General features: G+C 37.4%; 1 protein-coding gene across 5 annotated transcripts; it reads left to right on the top strand.

Annotated features, from left to right (window-relative positions):
• The first annotated feature begins 4,970 nt into the window (after positions 1 to 4,970).
• Positions 4,971 to 12,168, top strand: cyth4a (cytohesin 4a). 5 transcript variants are annotated; one of them, XM_037978868.1, is made up of 13 exons: positions 4,971 to 5,051; positions 5,657 to 5,739; positions 5,955 to 6,016; positions 7,622 to 7,682; positions 8,490 to 8,608; positions 8,928 to 9,008; positions 9,146 to 9,258; positions 9,527 to 9,675; positions 10,486 to 10,597; positions 10,702 to 10,778; positions 10,861 to 10,932; positions 11,068 to 11,216; positions 11,937 to 12,168. In XM_037978868.1, the coding sequence occupies exons 1-13, from the start codon at positions 5,012 to 5,014 to the stop codon at positions 12,019 to 12,021; spliced, it is 1,203 nt and encodes a 400-aa protein (XP_037834796.1). In that variant the 5' UTR covers positions 4,971 to 5,011; the 3' UTR covers positions 12,022 to 12,168. The 5 variants fall into 5 exon arrangements, with proteins under 5 accessions (XP_037834796.1, XP_017274824.1, XP_017274823.1 ...); XM_017419335.3 differs by having other exon boundaries at positions 7,619 to 7,682; XM_017419334.3 differs by having other exon boundaries at positions 5,952 to 6,016.
• Positions 12,169 to 14,280: the final 2,112 nt, after the last annotated feature.

The raw sequence follows: 14,280 nt of genomic DNA, 5'->3' as shown, positions 1-14,280 counted from the left end.
TGTTAATTCTGTACCAAATATTTTCATCCATCCTTCCATCATCTGCAAGGACAACAGGGAAAGATCCTCAGACCTCCCTCTCTCCAGTTACCTCCTCCAGCTCATATGGAGGGACTCTGAGGCGTTACCAGGCCAGCGGTGAGATATTTCTCCAGTGGGTCTTGGTTCTTCCCAGTAGGACATATCAGGAACTCTGCTACTGAAAGTCAATCAGAGGCCTCCTCACCCAAACCACCTGATTTTGCCTTTTTTTTTTATTTAAATTTTTTTCTTGTTTGCTTTGATCATTGCACACCTTTTTGTGACACTTTGCAGCAACTGATAACAAAGTTTGTCATTTTAATTTGTGCACGTTGTAAATTTTGAATTTCTTTTCATTGTATTTTTCCTCTTTCTATGGTTATTTTGTGACTTTCCACTGTGTAAAGGTGGCATCACACTGGGTTGTCTAGTTGGTGAACAGCATTCATGAGGGAGTCTCCTGAATGTCTCCAGAGTATCTTGTTACTTTCGCAGATTTCTCAATTTCCTCCCGTGAACTGCAGAAGTGAGCTTTGAATGTGTTTAAAAAAAAAAAAAAATTGTGTGATAACCTTTTGCTCGAAATAGTCACAAAGTCATTGCAGGCATCTCCAACCCATGTCACGACTGCTAAAGTAGCATTTTGACACTTTCATGTTAACCACGCTGATAAACCAGTTCAAACGTGCATTATGGAAGGCTGCTGAGGTGGGTATGATGTGGGCAAAGATGGGCAACAAAACCATGTTTACAGCCAAAAATGCTGTTTTGGAAGACATGCTGACATAAATAGGCTTTGATTTTCAAAAACGCAGCTGATCAACTCGCTGTTCACTTGGTGGCAGACATTTAGAATTCAGGAGACCACAATGAAAGATTCACATAATTTCTCACAGTTTTCCTGTTATTTTGAGACACTAACTACTCCCCCAGCAGTCACAGGCTGGTGAGATGCTGTTCACTCTGAGGTTTAGACTCGTTGGACTCTCAGACACGTATCTCAAAGGTCTGCTCGGTAATCCAAGCCTGGGTTATTACTAGCTATGGGAACAAAACACTCCTCATTATGGACCAAAGAATACAAAGACGGAAACCATTACTGCAGAATCAAAGCACGGCAGACAGAACAGCTAGCAGCTGGTGTATCACCTCGTCTTCTAACAAACCTTCAGGTTGATTGACAGCAGCGACGGATGAGGCCTAATTTGATGAAGGTCAACTTTGAACAATCCATCTGAAAACACACTGACACACGTTTTCCAGTTCATGTGTGCACTGAAATAGTTTTAGAGACAAGATAATTCTTTTTTTTTTCTTTCTAACTTTTACAATTAAAACTAGAAATGCTGTGCATTTCAAAAATATTTGCCATAATGGACAAGGTTTTTATTGGCATGTTTCCATGCCAGACAGGACATGTTCTGTTGCAGCCCAAACCTTCAGTTTGTTGTTTTATAAGCTTCTTTTCTGTTCATTACTCAAGTATCTTTTTAATTAGTTCAAACCAGCCTTGGCTGGATGTTGTTTGCTTACTCACATTCTGAGTAAACTTTAAAGAATGCTGTTATGAAACTCAGAGAAGCTAAAACTAGCTGAACATTTGATGCATTAAACTGCAGCAGCACAACCTGAACAGGTATTACTCAAAGGTTTCTTTCTTTTTTCTGAAGAACTTAAAACCAGATTACCTTAAAGAAAACAAGAATCTGGTTAGAAGCCTGGTCTCTTAAGAAGGGGATGGGTGGCGTTTCTGACTTTTTTGGATACTACATGGCAGAGATTTAAAAAAAAAAAGTAAAATTGTACAACTTTATTCAGTAACATAAATAACTGGGCTGGTTTGTAACTTTTTCTTCTACTATATTCAGACTTTGTGAAAGGAATATATTCCACTGAACTGTTTTTGAGTTGATTTTAGGATCAACTTGTCGTTTCACAGAGTTCTGTTCTCGGTCTCTTCTATTCAAAACTTTCCACCAGATCGCTCAGATTAGAAGATAATTACTTAGCAAAATAAAATGATTACAGATATGCAGATGAGACACAAATTATCACCCTAGTCGAGCCCTAATTAAGTAACTCAGAAGATTCTGTGTGTTTTCTGTCCCTCTCTGTGTAATTTGCCACAGTTTCCCTCAGTCATCCTTACCTTCAGTTCATCATCTACACCTGTCCTTTATCTGCCCACTGGCTTCACCTGCGATCACTGTAATCATCCCTTCCAGCTCTTTTTACCGGTTCTCCATCTGTCATTGTGCCATCATACTGTTTAGGTTCCTGAGCATGAGAACTTCTTATGCTTCCTTCATGTCCCCCTATAGGTTGTTGTTGTTGTTTCCCAATATTTCCAGTTTTAGTTTCCTCTAACTGTGTTTTTTGTTGTTTGCACTTTGGATTCTCTAAACCACCATGATGTGACACCTGTTCAGAATCCAAATTGTGCAAAGCTTTACAGATAGTTTGTCACTGAATCCTAAATGTAATTTGAAGTTACTATAACGACGGGAAAAATGGGACGATGCCGGGCTCTGGTGCAGTTATTAATCTACTTTATTAGAAAACTAAGAATTATTATTATTGATGACTAAAGAGTCTGAAGGATGATACTAAGAACTTAGTTTGGAGGTGGAAAGATGTTAGAACTTTAACAAATTGCAATATTTATACTAACTTTTTGTGATTTTGAATGTTCCGATAAATGGCTATGTATTTGCACTATATAAACACATCAGTCCAAATCACAGCAGAAGAGGAAATGTGACATTTCCTTTTTAGAAATGTTGCATCATGAGGTGAGATGGGTAAGACTGTGCAGACAACAACTGATGCTCGGGTTCTTCGCCAGTCTGAGCTTTATGGGAGAGAAGCAAAGAGAAAGCCATTGTTGAAGAAAACTCAACTAGAGTTTGCCAAACGGCATGTTGAAGACTCCGTGGTCAAGTGCTTCTCAGCAGCTGGCCCTGAAAGGCTTCTTATGAAAGAAGATTAAATAAATGCCACAAAATAAAGGGAGGACAATCTGTGCAGTCTCTCCCATCGCACCTGCTGAAGCTTGTGCCTCCTTCAAAGTGCTCACAGGTGTCTCTTTTTAGTCTTCTTTTTGCAAAATCACGACGTCCAGCTCTTGGTAGATTTACACGTCCCATACTCCTTCCATTACTTGATGGGTTTTACAGAACTCCAGGGATGTTTAGGGCCTTAGAAATCCTTTTGTGTTCATCCCCAGACTTGGACTTTTCAGTAATCCTTCTCTAAGTTGAATTAGGACAGTTACTTTGAATATATATCACTTATTTTACATGACATATTTCTGATATTCTGCTTTGAATCTTCATAAATGCAGCAACTTATTATTTTTAATGTCAATCTCAAAGCCTGAAGTGTTTTTAGAAGTTATATTCTTCAATTTGCTGCTTTTTTGTCAGTACATTCTCATTAGTTCTTTTCTGATTAGACAAAAACATTATAACTTAAATAATTCTAAAACCTAAAGCACTTAAGTAAAAATAAATAACTTTATATAGTGCTCTTTAAATGCAGAGGTCACTCAAACTGCGTAACAAATCAGAAAGATAAAAATGAAGAAAGACATAAAACAACATAAAGGCAAATATATACAAACTGATGAATAAGAGCATATGATAAACTATTTAAAAACAAGTAATACAGGCTATTCAATAAAACGGTTATAAATGTAGTAACTAAAACTAGGCGCTGTGAAATAAAACAGATTTTAGCCTGGATTCAAAGGCAGTGAATATGTTGGTGTTTCGTAACCAAACAGGCAGCTGATTCTATCATCATCATCATCATCATTATCATTATCATCATCATCATCATCACCTTTATTTAACCAGATAAAAACCCACTGAGGGTGACCAGGCCAAGAGGTCAGCAGCACATGTCATAAATCAAAACAATTAACAATAAAGGACAAAACTGTTATACCCACATGAGCTGTTTCTGATTTTAAAGTGCAAGGGCACAGCATAATAATGATCCTAGTAGTGACTAAAACACAGTGGTTAAAAAAGCAGAAACAATAGTTAAAAAAACACAAACAGTTAAGAAATAGCTAAAAACACAAGCCATGACTAAAATACAGACAGCGGGTGAAACAGGCCTGCTTAAAAAGATAAGCATTGTTCAAAAGTCTTACTAACTTTTCAGGACTGAGCTAAAGGCTCTAAAAGAGATGAAGCCTGACAGTTTCCAAAGCAGAGAAACCTGAAAATTAAAGGCTCTCCCTCCCAATCTGGCTTTAGAGATTCTTGGAGCAACATATAGGCCTGCATGGTGGGAGCGAAGCGTTCAAGTTGTATTTCAGGGAACAATTAGCTGCTTTAAATGTGCTGCAGAAAAACCATGCAGCGCTTTATCTGTAATGAGGAGGATTTAGAATTGTATTCTGCAGGAAGCCAATGCAGAGAGGCTAAAACAGGAGAAATGTGGTCTCTCTTAGTCAGCACTCGAGCCACAGAGTTCGTAATAAGCTGTAAGGGAGTTTTTTAGACACTCAGCTAGAATAACATTACAGTCTGCAGGTGAGGAAGGTGTGGAGTTTTTCCAGCATCATCTTGAGAAAATATGCTTCTAATATTATAGATATTGCAAAAATGGAAAAATGCGATTTAAAAATAATAATTTAGGACATAATTTTGGGCGTTTTTATTATAAGATTAGGTTCTAAACAGGAATCAGGTGTAGTTCTGGAGCAAAGTTTTACTTGTGACATCATGACCACAATGACCTGATTACCAAACCTCCAGATTAAAAGGCTGTTTAAGTAAAAAATCTGCATACGTCATTCTTAGATTTGCAGTGTTGTGCAACTGTGTGTTATGAATAGATTCCAGATTAGTGGATCATTGTAAGTGACGTTCAGTGTCACAGCTGAGTGTCAGAATGGCAGCGCCGGCCCTTTTTTTTTTCAATATGACTCTCAGTTCACTTCCTGTGCAGCCGCCAGTCAGTCGCTCTGCACAACAACATGGCTTTAAGCAGAAAAGACAGCTTCCTCTGGGGGAAAGGTATGAAAATCAACTTTTAATTCTGAAATATTAAGTTGTCAAGAACAGCTGAGGCTATAAACCAAGTAAACAGCATTGTTTTAAAGTGTTTCAGAGAAGTTTATCTGTGGGATTTTATTTAGAACTTAGTCGAATTGATGCTGTTTATTGCCGCTTATTGTGATTATTTGCTTTTGGTACTTTTCTGTAAAAGTGTGACCCTGATAATATCTCCTCAGATCTGCTTTTTACCATTTGAGACCTAAGGCACACAATTATTTGCTTTTTTTAACAATAAAACTTAACTTGTTATGCTGCAAATTGTCTTCCTGGACGAAAAAACCCATCTCCAAATGAGGGTAAAATGCACTTTAAAGGCTTAGATATGTCCAGAATTCTTCTTGTTGGCCTCGTTAAAAAGAGGAAGATCAGCTACTATTTTCAGCCTCATTCATTGACCACTTCTCTAAAGGATGAAGCCGTGATGCAAACTGGACAGTGAGAACGAGCGTGGGCGTCAGAAAGGCTGTCAAGGCATTTTTCACTGCTGAACATGCACTAAAAGCTTCATGCAGGGTTACTGTCTGAATTATAGCAGCCCCAAAATCTTTCTGTTGCCCCCACAGTTCCCCCGAAACTGTCCCTGACTGAGAGGAGGGAGGGCGACAACTTTAAGACTCATAAATCTGAGCTTCTGGATGACATTCAGGTACTGTGGTGAATCCTTTTCAAGGTTTTTCATTAAAATGCCTCGTTATTCTGCTGCACGCACGAAAAAACTTGTTTTATTCACCAACTTTTGATTGAGACATAAAGGATCTGAAGGTTATCTTGCAAAAGCAGTGGACGAATTGGCCCTGAGTCAGTGATGTAAAACCAAACCCCTGTCTTTTACTAACATCATCGCCCCACTCCTCACAGAAGCTGAGGCTGGAGATCAATCCCATCATACCTGAGATGCACAACCCCCAACGAAAGCAGCACAAGTGAGTACATTTTTACTCAAGCTCCTCTGAGTCTGCACACCCGAGTTCCACCTAACCTCCCACACAACATGCAAGGCTTAGTTTGGTGGTTTGCTTTGACTTCAGATGTAAAATGGTTTCCATTAGATGAAGGAGGTGATTTAGGTTCACTGAAACACTTCCTGGTTTGTGAAGCAGTGGGCTCTCGTGTTGGCAGAGGGCTCAGGCATGTAACAAACCCAGGAGTTTACTCCTTATCAGACAAAAACACAGATCAGGTTCATGTTTATTCACATCATGTTAGTTTACTTTAAGCACAATCCTTACTGTGCACAAGTCTCATTAACACATTTGAGTCATTTTAGACCACAGAGGAGTTATTATTGTTTTACTTTCTACTTTCTTACTATAGCGTTTTGTTTTGTTTTCCCATGCATCCTATTTATATATGAAAACATTCATCTCATTCAGGTGACAGGTGATATGACTTTTGGTTCCTTTAACTTTTAGACCCTTCAAAATTTAGAACCTTATTTACAAATATTTTCCCCATAGAAAGACGATATATCGACAAAAATATTGTTCTCTGTGAAATCAACTCAGCAAACCTGTTGTTTTTTTGTCTTCTTATGGTACTTTTAGCTTTTAGCTGACCTTTTTTCTACTTTATAGCTAGCCTTTTCATACTTTTAGCTAGCATTTGCTTCATCTAGCTTTAACTCAGTTTCAGCTACTTTGACAAATTTCAGCAGCCATTCAGTATTCAGCATTCACACTACATTTTTGACAGAAAATGCAACTTATCTAAATATTTTTGTCTTCAGTCTACAACTAAAATCTCCTGTTTTTCAGTACTTAAAGCTTCTTCTGACAAATATATCCATACAGTCCATTCATTCCAAAACTCCAGGATGCTTTGTTTTATTTCAGCTATTCATTTATCACTTTAAACTCCTCTTTGGCTACTAATCAGTCACTAACTACTTCAAGAGACTCTTACTGTTAGAGATAAAAAAAATGTAATGGGAAATGGCCTTTTGGTGCATTTTTGAGTTAATTTCACAGCTTGACCCCTTTTCTAGTTCACACTGCTTTTTTCGCTGCATTCAGAAAGTGATAATGTTCTACATATGTGATGCTGCTACATTTAGCTGCATCTGTAGCTGTATTACTGGCATGTCGACCACAGACTTTAACAGAACCACCGCCTTACGAAATACACCCTTCATTGTTGAGAACAGGACCTGAGAAGTATTTGGCAATTTTATCTTTAACCAAACCAACCTAATAGTGGTGCCCACTAAACCATTTTTAAGATGAATATTAGCTTTTTTTACTTCCTGTTGTTCTTATGAATGATTGTAAACTGCAGAAGCCTAAAATGGTTCAACAGGAGCCACACGACAGCATGCAGACAACAATCTACCATTATTATAGTTATTGGCTTTTCTTTAACTTTTATGTAAACTGCTCCTCAGAAATCTTCATTTGATTTATTTTATATCAACTAAATCATTAGACATTTTCTGAAAAATATAAAAACAACAATAAAAGATTAACAACGAATAGTTTGAACCGAGTAGTTTGTCCCTAATAAAGTTGTGTTGATGTTTCTTGTTGCAGTAGAAGTATAAGGAACAGGAAATTCCTACGTGGGAAAAAGAAGTTTAACATGGACCCAAAAGTGGTAAGCTTTTCTTAGATGTTATTTTACTTTATAAGCAATAAATGAATTAATATAACCCTGTATTCGATCAAGTCTAAGACTGATTTCTGAATAAATGAACAAACAAAAGCCTTAGTTTCTGTAGGTTGACTTTTTGAAGTGTTTTTTTAAAAAAGACAACATTATCATAAGCTTTAGCCAAGTTACGACTCGGTTACGTCAGACTGAGCTGCGACTGTCGGGGATTCCTGAGATGATCTCCAGAAACCAAACAAAATTTAACTTTAAGCCATCACCAATATACTTTTTAGCCAAGTTTGTGTTGTTGTGTTGCTAAGAAGTGTGGGAACTACTGATCTTGAGCACATTCATCTGATTTAGTTCCTGCTTGTTCTGGATGAGTCAGTCCAACAGCTTACACTGAAACTGTGCAGATTTTAATTCTATTTATTTCAGCCCATTTGGAGCTGACATTCAAAATCAAACCCTCTGCAGATCTCCATAAAGCGGATGCAGGTTTGAGAAACGTGTGCGACACTGAAGTGCAAACAGTGCACCCACAGCCTCACAGCGTGAGCGGTAGCGAGAAAAGCCACATCCTGTTCCCTGAAGTGGCGCAGAGGGTGAAAAACGTTCTTCATATGTGACGTGACTGGTTAAACATTATCAGGGCTGATAAGAATTTAAACTTAAGATGAGACACACACACACACAGACATGCAAATTCTGATTAAAAGATAATAGATGATAATTTTTACGTGACAAATGTTTTATTGAAGGAATTAAATATTGTTCACATCCAGCTTCTCATCTGTTTTTCTGCTGCAGGGGATCAAATACCTGATTGAAAATGGTTTATTTGAATGGCAAGCAGAGTCGGTGGCTGAGTTCCTTTACAAGGAGGAAGGACTGAACAAGACCGCCATCGGAAACTTTTTGGGTGAAAGGTATGGTGATGTGACACAAACTGAGGCGGGTAAAACCCTCACAGGTGATCTACGAAAGAAGCAGTTGTTTTAAAGCTTCTAGCCTACAAGGCGGAAATATTTTACAATAGTATTCCCTTTTCCCTTTTGTAAACAGATTTAAACCCAGAATAAATTAAAGGAAAACATTTAGTCCTTTAATTTATATCTGTTCACAACTGCAGAATTGAGTTTCTCCTCTTCACAAACAGTTTTCGACTGGATCCTGAGTCTGTGTGCTGTCAGTTCACCTATCTTAGTAGTATTTTTAATTTTATTTTTGTTTTTAAATGTCACACAGAGAGGAAATGCATCTGCAGATTTTAAAAGCCTTTGTGGGTCTGCATGAGTTCTCCGATCTGAATCTGGTTCAGGCACTGAGGTTTGTAAAAGTCACCACATTAAGACACCTCTACCTTCATGGTTGTTTTTCTGCAGAAGTTGAAATCTTCCTGCCTCTTCTTAACAGCTTGTGCTCAACTTTAAGTGCGTATTTGTTACATTTCTGCTCTCTGGCAGGCAGTTTCTGTGGAGCTTTCGCCTCCCAGGAGAGGCACAGAAGATTGACAGGATGATGGAGGCTTTTGCAGCTCGATACTGTGACTGCAACCCAGGGGTCTTCCAATCCACAGGTAAGAGGTGATTTCATGCAGTTCAATTAAAGCCATTTTTAAGCCTTTAGTTTGAACATCTTCTACAAGACACATAGCAGCGCAATAAAAGCCACAGAAAAAGATCATCTTTACCTTTCCAGCTCAAACTAATTGATTTTTTTCAGTATAATTGCTTTGGCTCTAGCTGCGTTTTACAGAAAGCCATTATTTTTAATGGCTGCCATTCTCCAGCTGAGCCAGAAATAACGGAGCAAAGAGAAAGCTAAATTGTGGTTTTCTGCAACAGACACCTGCTACATCCTGTCTTTTGCCATCATCATGCTCAACACAAGTCTGCACAACCCCAACGTGAAAGACAAGCCGAGTCTACAGATATTTGTTTCCATGAACAGAGGCATCAACAACGGCGAGGACCTGCCCACCGAGCTGCTCACGGTCAGCGGATTCACTTCATTCATTTGTGTTTCACTTCATCCTGGTCAGGGATGTAAAGTGGGAGCAATTAAAGCGGATTCAGATGGCCTGCATAAGTTTTAAATAATAAATTACAATAAATAAAAAAAACTAAAGCTCAGCAAAGGAAGGTACAGAAAGACCAGTGTGATGTTTTCTTTACATTTACATCTGAGCCTCAGACGTTCTGATAATGATACGTAGGCTTCTCTTTTAGGATGCAGTGCATCGGTTTCTGAATTATAAATTTAAACCCACAAAAAAAAACAAAATAAAACCGGATCCATCAGAGAGGATTTACTTCCTGCCACCAGCAGACAGAAGCAGGATGTTTCTACATGGATACAAAAAACAAACAAACATGTAACCTAATTACCAGACATCAATAATTGTCAGAGAAAATGTATTTATTTTATTTCACTCCATGAAAGTTGTTGTTATAGCTTCCAACTTATTATAGCTTTAATATAAAAAGCATCTTCAGAGACTTTGAGATGCAGTAGTCTTTTTGAGGCTTTTTTAAAACCTTTGGGTCTAAAATAAGTAGATGTCATGAAGTTTGTTCAACTCTGGAGTCCAATGAATCTATGAACCTTGACATGAAAACTTTCTCCAAGTTTTGGAGTTTTTAAATGCCTTCTCTAGTCTTTATTTATTTTTTTTTGTAACCGATAATGTTGTTTGCCTTATTGTTTGGTTTTTGCTGCACTAAATTATTTGTTTTTTGTTTTGCTGTCAATGAAATTTAAAGGGAATAAGGTTTAACCAGATGTCTTGTTCTACATTTTGCAGAAACTATATGCGAGCATCCGCAGTGAGCCTTTCAAGATCCCAGAGGATGACGGCAACGACCTCACTCTGACGTTCTTTAATCCGGACAGAGAGGGTTGGCTCCTAAAAATGGGTGAGACGATGATGATAAGACCACACAGGAAACACGGAGAGGATTGTAGAATTTCAGACTGTGTCCTTAACTTGGTTTTAAAGACATTTCCCTCCTTGATGTAGGCGGCCAGGTTAAAACGTGGAAGAGGAGATGGTTCATTTTGACAGACAGCTGCCTGTACTATTTTAAATACACCACAGTAAGTTTCCTTTTCTCTGCTAAGACGGAACAAAAAAGTCAAATATCCTCGGTCGGTTTTTGACATCAGGTTTCTCCTCCAGGATAAAGATCCAGTCGGAATCATCCCTCTGGAGAACCTTTGTGTCAGACCGCTACAAGACTCCAGCAAAATGGTAAACCTTCAGTCAGTTCTGTTTAAAACATTTTCCAGCTTACACAAACAGTAGCTGCTAAATTTTGTTCAAACAATGAGCCAGCATATTAAAGTTTATGGCCTCTGTAACGGTGCTGCATGTGTGTTTAAACAGTTCTGTTTGGAGTTATATAACTCCAAAGGACAGAAGATCAAGGCCTGTAAGATGGAGAACAAAGGCAGAGTGGTGCAGGGCAAACACCAGTCCTATAAGCTCAGCGCAGCCAGCTCCGAAGAGCGGGACGACTGGATCGATGCAATCAGGTGAGAACAAGTCAGGAGTCTTTAAACCTTCACCTGCATGAGCAGCTGAGATGAACTCATTTCAACTACCTGCAAAAAATAACTTCTACACCTTGTCTTAATACAGCTTTAAGGTTATAAATAACAAGTTTCTGCTGTTGCTCACATCATGTTTGAGATAAATTCAGATCAAACTTGCGGTGACACTTCATTCCTTCAAGTTTTTTATTTATGGAGAACTATAAAAATAGGTTAATATTATGCAACAAACAATAATTTATCTAACTCTTAATTCAGAGCAAAAAGTCTGACAAGAAGGCCAAACTAAATATAATTTATTGAAGAAGATCAAACTGAATTTTTAAAGCTAAAAGCAGCAAAAGAAAAAAGAAACAGCAAGTTTGCAGAATCCGGTTTCAAAGAGAACAATGTTTTTGAAGGAATTGAAGAGATCTCAGTGTATTTCTGTAGGGAAAAATATTTGTAAATAAAGTAAAATATTTCTTAAAATGTAAAAAATTCCCAAAACTGCACCCGGGTCCTGAATGAGCTGATCGTTTTGATATTTGGACAGCAAAAACAGGACAAATGGTGATGAAATAATTGTTTTTCACATTTCTTAACAGAACCAAATGTTTAAAAAAAGTAAAACAGTGTAAAAAACATAATCTTTGCCAAAGGTTTGTATAACTCCTGCTGCTCTCGAAGGCTTCGGTCTGAACGCTAATTTTTGCTTTTCAGGGCGAGCATCACCAAGGACCCGTTTTATGACCTGGTGTCGAGCCGCAAGAGGAAGGTCATCAACAACACTTCCTCACAGGACTGAAAGTCCAGGCAGCGCTGCATCTCCAACATGCTTTAATGACTCGTGAGAAATGATGTCTTCTACGGCAAAAAAAAAAGGGGAAATAATATTCACACAGCATTTCACAGAAATGTACAAACTAGAAACTGACACTTGTAGTTTCAAAAGGGAACAGTAAACTCTACGCTGCTTTCAGAGTAAAGTGTTCATGTTAGCTCTGCAAACGGCACACATGACTGATCTGACTTCAACAACTGAAGGATCTCTGCTGCAGGAAGGAAAGGAGGGAGTTGAGCATAATGAGTGTTTCAGAGACTGACCTCATCGAATGCAGAGAAGAGAGGTCTTAAAAGTTCTGTTTCTGAAGGTAAAGGGTCATCAGACAGACCTAAAATAATCTCACAAATAATCAAACATTATCTGATTCATATAAACACCTAAAGGTGATGGATTATTCAGGAATGTAACAACAGGAGCTAAGATCTGATTGTTTTTATCACTTTAAGGAGAATATGTAGCTTTTTTATTTGTTTTTTGTGTAAATACGTAACGAGGCGTGGCTTTGGTTCCGATAAATGAATGTAAAAAGTGTTAAGAGTCTCCAGTTTTAAATAGTTTAATTTATGGATTTTTGAATATGTACAGAATACTTTGTATTTTCATGCATGTGTAATTTAAGGTGTGATGTAATCGAACTACTTGTACAATAAAGATTTTTTTTTAACTGAAAGGTTTTGTTGCTGTTTCTCCAGCAGATGGCGCCACAATATCACTCCATGTCGAAACAATAAGCTCATTTTCTAATATGAACTATTTAAACTTTCAAGTTTTTTCTTTTTTTTTTTAACTTTCGCTCCATATTTCCCACAGAATAATGACGTGAAGTAAGAAAAACAAATCTTCTTATCATGTCATTTTTATCAGGTAAAACCAGTAAGTGGTGCGTGGAGTCTTTTCCTGTGCTTTTCTTGTGTTTCTCACACTGATGGTGAGAACTGCTTTTCTCAGAACGCCACAACCCACCCTTATATAAAAAATAATAAAAAAAGCTTTTTTTATTTAATTTAGACTCACCTAAATTAGACAAATTCACTAAATTGATTTATTTTCTAATTTATCTAGCAGCTGTATGTGTCAAATTATCCAAAACACTGTTAATTTCTATTTTTACACATCTTATTTCCTGTTTTAATCCTGACATTTTGCAATTCTTGACAAATTCGTCAAATGTCATAAATATGTCTGTGTAGGTTCACTGATCTGATGTTTAGATCTTTTTCTGCACACAACTTCCTGTAACTTTGCGTACGTCTACCAAACTCGGTTATCACAGTAGTTACATGATTATTGCAACATATTTACTGAAACTGAACTCGGCTGAAGTCAAGCTTGGATGGAGAGGAAGCTTTTTTTTTTTTTAAATTAAAAATTATTTTTAGCTGAAGTTGTTCTGATTCCTAAATATTTTAGGACTGGCTGACATTCAGTTGGTCAATCAGGGTTTTTTCCCCTCAGAAGAGTGTCTATTTGTAACAGATCTTTTAAAAATGACATATTTGGACATAATTAAAGATATTTTGTTCTTATGAGGTCCAAAAATTACATAAATATAACTTCCAATAATCAACATCATTTATTTAGCAAAAACTACGACAAATTACAAAAATATAACCTGGAAAAACTTGTAAATCTTTCTTTTGGAGCAATAACTGTCAGTAGTGGTTTTCATATGGTTGTGGAGGAGTTCTGGCCCACTCTTTTTTCCAGCGTTGCTTCAGCTCGTTGGTTTCTGCTCAGCTCTCTGAGGTTCTGGTTCTGGTTCTGGACCGTTCTGTTGTGTTTGGGATCATTGTCCTGTTGGTCGAACAGACGGCCTCACATCTGACTCCAGAATCAGCCCAAACCATCAGCCCTCCACCGCCGTGCTGACAGCTGGGAGGAGCTGTTTGTTTTTTATGGCGGATGTACTTTAGGTCTCCTCTCTTCAAATATGTTGCTGCAGAAGTTTTGTACAGCTGCTTATTTTAAAAAGTTTATTCTTTCTTGTCAGCAAGTAATTACTTTTTTTGTGCTTTTATTTATGTTTCAAATATAGTTTTTTACTACGTGCTTGGTTTATTGTGCAGCACTTTTTTGTTTGAATAAATAAAAAGAAACCCTTTCACAGTTTTGCTGCTATCTTTCTTCCCTTACGTAAAATAATATCTCACAGAATCATTTTTTAAAATAACTTTTTAAAACTTCAGATTCTGTCAAACTGCATCTTTTAAAAGTATCATC

This window comes from Kryptolebias marmoratus, linkage group LG12 (genome assembly GCF_001649575.2).
Source record: "Kryptolebias marmoratus isolate JLee-2015 linkage group LG12, ASM164957v2, whole genome shotgun sequence".
NCBI lineage: Eukaryota > Metazoa > Chordata > Actinopteri > Cyprinodontiformes > Rivulidae > Kryptolebias > Kryptolebias marmoratus.
The sequence above is the reverse complement of the archived record's forward strand: the minus strand, read 5'-3'. Positions and strand labels throughout refer to the sequence as shown.